At 44.6% G+C, this 12,104-nt stretch overlaps 1 protein-coding gene across 4 annotated transcripts in view; it reads right to left on the reverse strand.

Annotated features, from left to right (window-relative positions):
* Positions 1–4,782, reverse strand: part of LOC124621858 (eye-specific diacylglycerol kinase) — a 637,666-nt gene extending 632,884 nt beyond the window's left edge. For all 4 annotated transcript variants that reach the window (XM_047147315.1, XM_047147314.1, XM_047147313.1 and 1 more), the window contains exon 1: positions 3,748–4,782. In XM_047147315.1, coding sequence (XP_047003271.1) covers positions 3,748–3,857 — 110 coding nt within the window. In that variant the 5' untranslated portion in view covers positions 3,858–4,782. The remainder of the gene's footprint in view (positions 1–3,747) is intronic.
* Between the last annotated feature and the right edge of the window lie 7,322 nt (positions 4,783–12,104).

Raw genomic sequence — 12,104 nt, forward strand, 5'->3', positions numbered from 1 at the left:
AGATACGAAACCTGCCTACCAAAAAGAAAACAAAGGACTGTATGGACTCTGGCGGTTGTGGCGCCATAGCGATTAGCCCTTTCGAAGGAATACGTAATCTGATCATGCTACTTTCTTGTAAGCCTGTGGTTTTCAGCCTTTCTGAGACTCCTGAACGGAATGAGACACCGGTCAATAGCCCTAACAAAGCACCTAAGCTGCTGGATTTATAAAGGTTAAAAATCATTAAAATAAATTGCAGTTTATGTTCAAATAAACAGAAGTGCAGTGTCGTAATTGTTTTAATAAACGAAGGAATAATGAGTCAATGTAAGAGTAAGTATTGGGTCTTCATAACATATAAATGTTAATTTTTCCACACCGTTAAGTTATAATGCATACTATTTCTTAGGCTTTTCAGGATAGCAATGGCCGCCCACCACCAATATTCTGACACAGTGGCGCAAGTTACGTTTTATTAAAACGTATTTTCCAAATGCTGTGCTCGCAAAATCCGAAACGATTCTAGTTTGGGTCGAATTTCACTATCTGAAAATGTTTCATATGTTCTGACAAAGTAGAGCTGAGTCACTCAACTATCGACCTTACAAATGAGAAAAATAGTTGCTCATAGAATTTACCGTCGATGACAAGTGTCGAGTATTATCCAGTGCTTACATTCGGAACATGAATACGTCCTGAACTTCAATAATGCGTTAGTAGAGCTCTACCCACAGTAAAAGAAATCCCACATTGTAAGCGAATTTGGAAATAAATACATTATCAGTGACTGTGGTGCGGTTGGTAAGTGAATAAGAATGTCGTGCGAGGCCATAATTCAGTCTAACCAATGGGCGCGCAGACTGAGGAAGAATTAATAATACTGACCTTTTCACGCTGATGTTGAGCTTCGGCCATAAAACGGCCGTCAACTATGAGTGCACGGAAGTTTGTCCGGTAAGCGAACTTGTTTGGATGTGTGTATCAGTGTGATTTTGCACGCGACACTCATTCATAATACGACTATACTTTTCGAGAGGGAGCACCAAACATATTTCCCACATTGTCAACTCTGTAGCGATGTAGGGTCAGGAATTTCAAACACTTGCTGTAAAAAAATGTTATTTAAGGAAAAAACTGTTTAAAATTCAGTGCGCGTTTTCTTTTTCACGGCTGTGGTAGTTCACTCTTACTGGTTTAATCTATACGTTGAAATAAAAGGACATAACAAAACAGAAGTGTTTAAACATGTGGTTTTAGGTCTTTTAAATTAATAATGTCTTACTTATAAACTACCGTACTGCAGTGCTGTTTCTGCTGTATGGTTTATTTTTTTAACTACATGGGCAGAAAAAAAAAAAAAAAAACACACAGTCGGAGTAGGAAGGATATAAAATGCAGACTTGTAGTAGCAAGAAAAGCGTTTCGGAAGCAGGTAAATCTGTAAATCTGTAAATGACAAAGAAATTGAGGTGTTGGGAAGTCTTTTTTTACGATATTTGTCTGGTGTGCAGACTTGAACAGAAGCGAAACGTGGACGAGACACAGTTCATCATAGAGAATAAACGCTTTTGAAATCTGGTGTGCAGAGGAATGCTGAAGATTAGGTTGGTAGATCGGTAACTGATGAGGTGGTAGTGAACTGAGCTGACAAGAAAAGAAATTTATGGCACAACTTAACTAACAGAAGGTGTCGGTTGGTAGGACACATCTTGAGATATCAAGTTTGGTAATGGAAGGAAGCGTACAGGAAAAAAATTGTAGAGCGGGCCGAAGGGTTGAGCACAGTAAGATGATTTCAAACGGATGTGGGCTGCAGTAGTTATGCAGAGGTGAATAGGTTGCAACAGGTAAAACAAACGTTGAAAGGGGCATCAAACCAATCTTCGGCTGAAGACAACAGCGCAAACGTGCTTTCAACATAGTTGATTTTATTGTGGAGCTTTATCCAGTAGTCATCACAAACAATTCGCGTTAGTGTAACGAACCTTGGATAGGAATTTAATGTTTGTCTAGCTTTGACTATTCAGTGAACCCATCACAATCTAATTTAATTACTAACTGCTGTCATTAGTACAACAGTTATTAGCTGGGGCCAAGCTAGTTTAAAAACATTGCTCGGTGGGCCTGACGCTGACTAGCTTCCGTATAATTGCCATAGCTCCATGGTGGTGCATTACTATTATTTGGAATATGCTGCTCGATTCGACACCCCCTATCTTATTATCACACATTTTTCTTCACCCTATAAGCGTCGGAATGTGGAAGGGACGGTGAAAGTTACGCAGTGGATTTTTTGTAGTTTATCAACGCCTACTGTATATGGAATATAATAAGCATCGAAATACTTGACAGAGACTTGTCTATTATCTAAAATAGTTTACTAGATTTTACGTTACAGATTTGGTTCCCATAATGAAAAATTTGTCAAATATCAATAAAGACAATAAATTTCCTTCATTAGTTCGGCTCCACTGTGGGTACTTTGTGAATAACATCGTCTAAATTGTTAATAAATGTATTTATTTATTACGTTTCGACTTATGTTGAAAAGCTATTGTTATGAATCCACCATACTCATTTAAATCGTGTTTTGTAATTTGATTTTGAAATCTAGCAAGTCCCCGAAATTTTTCGATCCGAGTTGCCAGTTGACAGCCTACTTAGGCTCAGGATTTAATTTATAGTGACACTGAATGTTGTTATAGAAGTGTTAAGTTTTGGTGAATCAACTTTTGAAACTTTTTTTTAATTTTTCATGTTTTGTAGCCTGATATGGTATAATAAACGCCACTCGTTCGCATGTTCCTTTTATATTAGGCATAGACCTGATGTTGACAGTAGACGAAACATCGTAATTTACGAAGTTAGCTACTAAGAGACCTAGACGGTTTTATTCACAAAAGATGGTCCGTTAAACATGGGTAGATTATAGATAATAGGCAATACAACACATCAACCTTTTGCCACAGCTTTTATTTTGCAACTAAATCAACACCTTTCTACATAACCTAGCCCTCCGACGGCGCTAAGTGACAGTCTGTCAGAATAAGCAAGATTTCAGGAATGGGGCGCCGGAGGTGGGGGACATTATTACGTACCGTCTAATATATAGTACTGTAAGATAGAATGTATTTAATAATATTTAAAGGCCATACGTTTTATTGTTTCCAAACGTACAGAGAGCACGAATAAGCTATTACCCTTGACGTTAACGGCAAATTTTCGAAACTGCTGTTTGCAACATCGCTGCAGAATTGACAGAAGCGAAGAAATGATTCGTACTTCGTCTCGAAAATTTCTGGCGCGTTGCGAATGACTGGCGCGTCCTCAACATCGTTCGCTTACTAGACGAACTACCACGCGCTCTTCGCTAGTTGGCTGTAGTTTCATGGCCGCGTCACCACAAGGGTTAACTGCAAAATTTTTGGGAATTCGACATTTGCTACGATGCTCTGACTTTATTATGAACTTGTTTTGGCTCTAAGCACTGTGGGACTTAACATCTGAGGTCATCAGTCCCCTAGAACTTAGAACTACTTAAACCTAACTAACCTAAGACATCACACACATCCATGCCCGAGGCAGGATTCGAATCTGCGACCGTAGCGGTCGCGCGGTTCCAGACTGAAGCGCCTAAAACCGCTCAACCACATCGACCGGCTCAACTTGTTTTACTTCACCCTATGTTGGTAAGAGTCTGGGTCGTAGCTTACACAAAAACGTCGACAGTGGAGACAGGTGGTTTTTTTTTCCTTCTTTCTTTACCTTCGTCGCGTGGAGGAGGTGAGGCTGGACCGGCGGCAGCAGGAAACTGCTCCCCGGAGCGCGCTGGTGACGCTGTAGCGACAGCACAGCTTGTCTGGGCGAAGCCGCATGTCGCCGGTGACTGCCGCGGTCGCTACTGCTGCCGAGGCGGGAACCAGGGACCCCGCCGGTCCGAGCGGCCGCTGCTGGCTGTGGTTGTGGTTACGGTGACCTTGGCCGACACGCCAGCTGGTGGGCCGGCGTTCCACCGGCCGCAGCGCCGCATCCCACCTGCCTCGGAGCGGCGCGCCCGCTTCTGCAGGACTTATTTCTCAGTCTGGGGGCCCGCGTCAGCGCCTGACGCAGGCGTCATCCTACGGACGAGATCCCGAACCTGCCGCAGGTGCAGCGCAACGCTGGCTCAGAGTGCGCGCTTGGCAATGGTGGCCTCACACGTGCCGATTGCGGACTGTCCAATGTGTCGCGCCTCGCGCTCCACAGTCATCACACCACACGGCACTGCTCTTGTCAGTTGCTACAAAGCATCACACTTACCACCGAGGAGAAAAAAAAGACACAGCATTTGCAAGGGAAGCAGAGCGGAAAGACCAGCGCCGGTATCGCAGGAAGCACAGCGAGAGGAAGAGAGATACTGTAGTTACGTCAACAGCACAAACACTAGCGGCGGCGCTTGCACTACGCTGCACTTATTTCGAGACTTGGCGGCAGTTGCCAAGTTCATCGGCTCCTCCGCGTCTACGAGTGCCCACGGGCGTAGCACGCGTCTCCACTTGCTTTGATGTGAAGTATCATACAAGTAGTCGATGAATGATCACTGTTGGTCCACTATTCTTCCAACACTGGTACACCACACACGAAGTTGGCACTTAGAAGCCAGATACGGAAGGACACTAGTAATTCTCTCTCCGACGGAACACGCGGATCCGAGAAGGTTCACACAAACGCGATGACCGCTTCGCTGCCAGTGTGGCGAGACGTCGCGTATTCTCCCAGAATCGGCTAGGCGGCACGGTACACGGCAAACCGGCACACGCGGCGACCACGGCACGCCAACTGAAGCCGAGTTCCGCTACGTCAGCACGGCACAGACCACAGCCAGGCTGGCGCCCCCTCTCCCCCCCACTCCGAGCCAGAAGAACCAGAGACGCCAGCTGGCAGCCCACGGTCGGGGGATTAAAGCGAGCCGGACGCGAGCAGCGGCGCGCCAGCTGCGCCCCACAAGTCAGCGCTAGACTGCTGGCTGTCTCCACACGTCGTGGCCAACTTACGCCCTCCTTACACGCCTGATTTTCTGCTCAAAAGCGACCCCTCGTGACTGCGCGCGCGTCACCTGCCTGCGAGAAAATCGGCCGCCAGCCGCGAGTGGGTCAGTGACGTCAATAAACAACTGACTGCGGACCTCACAGTTCTATGAGAGTCCTGAATATGCTGCAGACTGCGCATGCGTAGAAACGGGGGACTAGCGTCATCTGGTGTCAATGGAAGTTTCAAATCCGCGCCAGGTATCAGAAAGCTTCGCGACCTTTACAATGTTAACTGACGGGGTGGCCACTGCGCATGCGCAAAGAGGTACTTTTCAGCGCCAGTACATTTGGCTGTCTGCAGTTTGCCATGTGCGTCCGTTGTGTGTTTTTCCGCGTTTGTATTACTAGTGCGTGGTAAGCTCAGACTGAAATTGTAATGCCTATTAGTACTTCAAAACTGAAAGGCAGAAAACTGAATAGCCGGCCCTGGAGAGCGTACATAGCGTTTTAATGTTATGGAAGATGAGTCCATTCAGAGAACGAACAATCCGGTGCGGCAAGTTCTGCTGAGAGCCCAAGTGGCTACGGACGTTTCGCGTAGCACTATCCAGAAAATTAAAATGTGTAAGTGGATGGAAATTTACAACTCCAGCTACATAACTATAATCGCTAAACAATTACAGACATTGATAGTTTTGATGAGGCCGGTATTAGGAGAATCGTTTACACCTTTTATCCAACTGAAAAACAAGTGCCTACAGTGGAAGAGAATTTGGAAGAAGCCATAGGCAGTTACTGAAGAAATTAGCTTTCTGCTCGAGACAGAAAGAGAGGAGACATCTGAGAAAAAAGAATTGCGTTTATCAAGCGATTAAAAAGATTTAGTGAGGAAAACAGAAACATTGTTTACCTTGATGAAACTTTCAATTTATCATCACACGTAGGTGAGAAATCGTGAAGTGATGATACGAATTACGGTCTCCTCAAACCGGTATCAAAGGGACAACGCTTAATAATAAACCATGCAGGCGGTGAAAATGGCTTTATTCCTAATGCGTTTCTCGTGTGGAAGTCAAATCAAGCAACAGGGATTACCACAACCACATGAACCAACAAAATTATATTAAGTGATTGACAGGAAAGGTCATTCCCAATTTAAAACCTAACTCTGTACTAATTGTCGACAATGCTCCATATCAAGACCTTGGCATAAACAAAGCTCTAACGTCTAATTCTAATAAAGACGTAAACAGAAAGTGGCTAACAAAAGGACATATCTCATTCTCGGTTGACATGCTGAAATCTTTTCTGTATGAGTTTGTTCGAAGAACCGAGCCAAGGACCATTAAGTAATCTGTCAATCTGTCATAACATTCTACAAATTGCTAGTCACGTTGATTTACGTCTTCCTTGTCACCCGGAATTACTCGTAAATCCAATAGAGAATATTTGGCCTGTTCCGAAAGGTTGGGTAGCTTCTAGCAACGTTCTCTGCAACGTAACATCTGTGAAGCATTTATGCAAGGAGAAATTTAATTCGATGACTATAGAAGATTGGATTCCGTTGTGCGAACACGTTAAAAAAAATGAGCTAGAATACATGGAGTAGGAAATCTATTTCGACGGCTAAGTAGATGGACTTGACTTCTGAGGTCATCAGTCCCCTAGAACTTAGAACTACTTAAACCTAACTAGCCTAAGGACATCACACACATCCATGCCCGAGACAGGATTCGAAACTGCGACCGTAGCGGTCGCGTGGTTCCAGAATGTAGCGCCTAGAACCTCTCGACCGCACCAGTCGGCCATCGTATGGCATTGTTGACCGGGAGTTCGGCCGCCTTATTGCAAGTCCTCTTTAGTTGACGCCACATCGGCGACTTGCGAGTCAATGATGATGAAAATGATGACGACGGACACATAACATCCACTCCCATGCAGGGTATCAAACCCGGGCCCCCTGCGTGGTAGGCGGTAATGCTACCGCTACGCTACGGAGGCTTACTCATTAAATGGATAAAATAACAGTAAGTTTAGGTGGTGTAGCAGTGATAGCGAAAGTAATTACAGTGATTCACACACTGGAGATGGTGGAGATGTGGTAGGGGGAACCGAGATGCCTGATGGTCAATGACGGCGAGTACTCACAGTCGATGTTTTCTGCTCAGCACCGCAGCAGTTCTCCCCGTGACGTCACCCATGCATTCCGATATCTGGCCGTACTCATTCATTGTTAAGGCGGGCACAAATTAGACTAACGAACGACAACCAACCGCTTCGTTGGTCGAATTTGCGTAACTGTCGACGGGCAGCAAAGCGGAGTCAACGAAGCGCTTCGCACTGTCGGCGGTAACATCAAAGCGCTGGCGGTGTGCTGTGGCTGGGGCCCACCTACTAATGTGGACGTCGGGTCGAATGTTCGTTGCTTCTTTATCGGTTTGCGGTGTCTGTTAAAACTGATATGTGTTTATTTTGTCTTAAAATATCGGAATATTGAGTGGAATGCGGAGACAGGACTAAAGCTGATAGTTTTATCCTGAACTGCGATGGTAAAAAGAAATTGAAAATGATATTGGAGGGAAATACGCGTGAAAAACAAAATGGTATCTTTATGGATATCGTTTTACTGCAGGTACGCTCTCGTAAGAGAGATGTCATCTTTCGAAATTTTTGGGCTTGCGTAATTCAACAGCTATCAGAAATCGTACAAAATTATGGAATAGCCCATATTCCAATCCAGAATTAAGGTCAGACGTTAATTTTGTCCCATCACACTGCACCCTACTTTTTAAAAGAGAGGTCGTCCACCAGTCTCGCTTCCTTTTTTCCCGATCATCAGCTTCCTGCAGTAAAAATAAATGCTGCACGTGCGACGACTACCAAGTCCTTTTTCCCCCGATAATAAAGGCCGGTGAAATTTTTATTAAAACGTTACTTTATAACAATAACAAAATGAGAGCAATCTCGAATAATTATCAGAGTCAACTGCGATTCCACATGGCCGAATGCCTTGGTCATAACCCTTTGGTTTGGCGAGTATGACAGACCGAACGCCAATGCGTTGGCGACAAACGTTCTCCCGAAACCACTGGCTGTTGTTCGTTTGCCTTCGCTGAGCTAGTGTGTACGCGATTATTAATTTTATTGCTTGCTTTGTTTTAGCGACATTTCAGAGAAAGTGTGGTGCTATTTTTCCTACTGGTATTCTCCCTGAGAAAGACCAAATGCCTGACAGCAAACAGGTACTTAGGCTTCACAGTACCAAGACAAAGAAAAAGCCTACAGTGTGCATAAATTCCAAGATGCTACTCGAGGCGGGTGTAAAAACAATGTGCGCAACGGAAAATAATGAACGCTAAAATGAAGATTTGGCCCTGTCTGACTACTCCATGAAGCAGATCTTAGGATCTCTTAATGATATCTCCTCCTCCTTGCTGTTTAACATATAAATTGCAACATAAACATAAGTGGATGATTAAGGGAACTAGTAACTATAAAATGATAAATGCTGTTTCTGCTTATACATTAACTGTAGATTAAAACCCCTTTATATTACAGCTGTTTATATATCAATGTCCTATGGGCATAAAGAGATACAAATTAATTTCCTACCTAATATTATTGATCAATTGCCCAAATCTGCCCCCCGTTATGGCTACGTGGTCTAATATAAATAACGCGAGACGACTGACATCATCTACGTACCAAACACTAGAAGACACTACTTTCAAAGATGATCTACAGTGGTGTGCAACCTCAGTGGAAATAAAATTTATGTGATCACAACTGTTTAACTTTATAGCCCTAATAAGCCGAAGCAATTAGCAATACCACCGTGTGTACGGCGTCCGGTGCATCGGAGTGATGATTCACTCATTGAAATACTAGGACAGCACAAGATGGTCCTCTGACTGGTACGTCTAATACTGTCTTCTCCTCTCTGTGTTGAAACGCAAACTCCCAGCCACAAGGACGGAGTTCAGATAACGTCTCAACGTGAGTATGGGCAGAAGTGCCCTCAATCACTGAACGCTGCATACTCAACGACGACTCACAACCCGGAGGCGAAGTCCAGAATCGTGTAAGTTCGCAACAGTACAGTGCCTAACCATTCTAACTATAAAATCTTCTGAGAGCAAAGACAGTAAGTCCATCTGTACCAACAAAGCTGATACTGAGCGACCGTCCAACATGGGCGCTAAAACGGAAGACCTCTTCTTAGCAAAGCTCGGCTCCCCTCCTTCGTAACTCAGAAGGCGAATCATATTCTCGAAACCACGGAATATTCTCCCTCTTTACAGATTCTCCCCAACGCCAACAAACCATATTTTAATCTTTTATCGTCCATTAAGGAAATTTTGCGAGGAAATACCTATACTCACACAATGGTACGTTCTCAGAGTAAAAATCCTCTGAAATAACCCAGCCTGCGATTTCCGAGGTAACGCTTCCTCATTCCTCTCCACTGCGTCCAAGATTTTCAGAGTTTCCGAAGGATTATCCGGTTATCCTTCCGGCCCCACTAAAATGCCGGCCGGCAGCCGCTGTATTGTGCTTCCACGCTCAGGTGCCCAGACCGTCCGTCTTGGAACTTCCTGTGTGAAGCAGGACCAACATACCTGTGCAGGCTTTTCCACCCAGGGCTTGAGTTACGCCTGCCTTTTCATTTCCACTGGTGTTCCAACCTCTACTAGTATAGGCAATCATTCATTACGCCATTTTGATAATAAACACACTCCGTTACCTTTGATGCAATAACAGTTAACAACTATTTACAAGGTGTACGTGACAATGTCAGTCTTCTTTAAATATTCACATATATGACATATAACCTATCAAATGATACCTAATTGCAGTTGTAAATCACAGCAAAATATGAAGATGAGTGCTTGTAAGGTGCGAAATTATAGCCACCTTACAAAATAACAAACAGACGAATAATTTTCATCAGAATCCTTTTTAATGAAATGATTAGATCTGCCCTTTACCGGTGTGGGATTCGCATGACATAGGACTGACGGAGGACATCGAAAAAGTTCAAAGAAGGGCAGCTCGTTTTTTATTATTGCGAAATAAAGGATAGAGTTCCACGGATATGAGACACGAGTTGGAGTACCAATCATTAAAATCAATGCGTTTCCCGCTGCTGCAGGACCTTCTCATGAAATTTTGATCATCAACTTTCTCCTCAGAGAGTGAAAATATTTTGTTGGCGCCCACCTACATAGGAAGAAATGACCGTGATAAAAAAAGAGAAATCTGAGCTTGCACGGGAAGTTTTAAGTGTTCGTTTCTCCCCCACTCTATTCGAGAGTGGAACGGTAGAGAAGTTCCGGAGGGGTGGCTCAATGAACCCTCTGCCAGGCACTTAATTGTGAATTGCAGAGTAATCATGTAGATGTTCTAGAGCAAATATGTGGACGAAATTTCGTATTCTTTTAGTTCTCAACAGTGTGGAGGATTTTTCCTCACAAGCTTTATCGAGATCATCCTCTATAAATTTTCCTTTGCTTATTAGTAAATTCTGGTTCCTCCATTGCGTTACTGTATTTTGATTTTTTTCATAAAAATGATTATTGAGTTCCTGTAACTCACTAATTCACTCCCAGTGCCATGTAGCAAGGCGGACAGGTCAGCTCGTCCAGTATAAGCTGCTCCTTGTCGGGAACTTTGCAGCTGCACTTGTGAGCGTCTGCCGGTCCCTTTGTTCAAGCCACCCAGGTATTGCTGAGGGTCCGCAGTGAGCCGCGCGGCAGTTACCTGGGAGAATCTGCAGCGAGCAGGTGCGTCTCAACCAGGCAAGCATCCCTGTGAGCGAATGCGCAAGGCAGCGAGCAGACGTGAGTCTCGACGGCCACCCAAAGGCCGTAGATTGCGGGCACCTTCACACTTTGTAAAGTATTGGCGAATAAAGTGCTTTTATACAACCAATTGTTTTCCGCCTAATCATGGTGGAATGTTAAAAAATGTTCAAATGTGTGTGAAATCTTATGGGACTTAACTGCTAAGGTCATCAGTTCCTAAGCTTACACACTGCTTAACCTAAATTATCCTAAGGACAAACACACACACCCATGCCCGAGGGAGGACTCGAACCTCCGCCGGGACCAGCCGCACAGTCCGTGACTGCAGCGCCAAAGACCGCTCGGGTAATACCGCGCGGCCATGGTGGAATGGAAACAAAGAGGAGGCACTGAGTAATGTCGCATTATTCGCTCAAAACTTAAACACAGCAATGCAGGACGAGATGCCTGTAAGTGAATTGTGTACAACGATTGTCCCTCATACCCTCGCGTACACCGTTAGGATGTCGAAGTGGACAGTAGACAGCTCTCACACCATCCGCAATTTTGGCGGCAACTGTAATGTGAAGTGAGTAGAATCTCGTAATAGCGATAGCATTAATGCCTTCTCCAGCTATCGCAAAGATCCATACAAGCACTGCGCGCGAGCTTTCAATCTTTGTCACTTTTTTTCTCGCTGCAATAGCAAGAATTATAAAATTGTATGTCCTTCAAGGAATCCTATTTTGTCTTGAAGTTTCGAGAACATACCTTCACCGAGGAGTCCAGCAGTATATTGCTCCCTCCTACGTATATCTCGCGAAGAGACCATGAGGATAAAATCAGAGAGGTTAGAGCCCACACACAGGCATACCGACAATCTTTCTTTCCAGGAACAATACGAGACTGGAATAGAAGGGAGAACCGATAGAGGTACTCAAGGTACCCTCCGCCACACACCGTCAGGTGGCTTGCGGAGTATGGATGTAGATGAGGAGTTAGGAAGGTGAGACGTATTAGTACTCTCACTTGGCGCCTGCACACAGAGGTGACAAAAGTCGTCGAATACGTCCTAATATCGTGTCGGACCTCATTTTGCGCGGGTTAGTGCAGCGCAATTCGACGTGGAATGAACTCAACAAGTCGTTGTAAGTCCCCCACAGAAACAGTGAGCCATGCGGCTTTTCGCGGATGATGCTGTAGTATACAGAGAAGTTGCAGCATTAGAAAATTGTAGCGAAATGCAGGAAGATCTGCAGCGGATAGGCACTTGGTGCAGGGAGTGGCAACTGTCCCTTAACATAGACAAATGTAATGTATTGCGAATACA

This window comes from Schistocerca americana, chromosome 7, assembly GCF_021461395.2.
Source record: "Schistocerca americana isolate TAMUIC-IGC-003095 chromosome 7, iqSchAmer2.1, whole genome shotgun sequence".
NCBI classification, from domain to species: domain Eukaryota; kingdom Metazoa; phylum Arthropoda; class Insecta; order Orthoptera; family Acrididae; genus Schistocerca; species Schistocerca americana.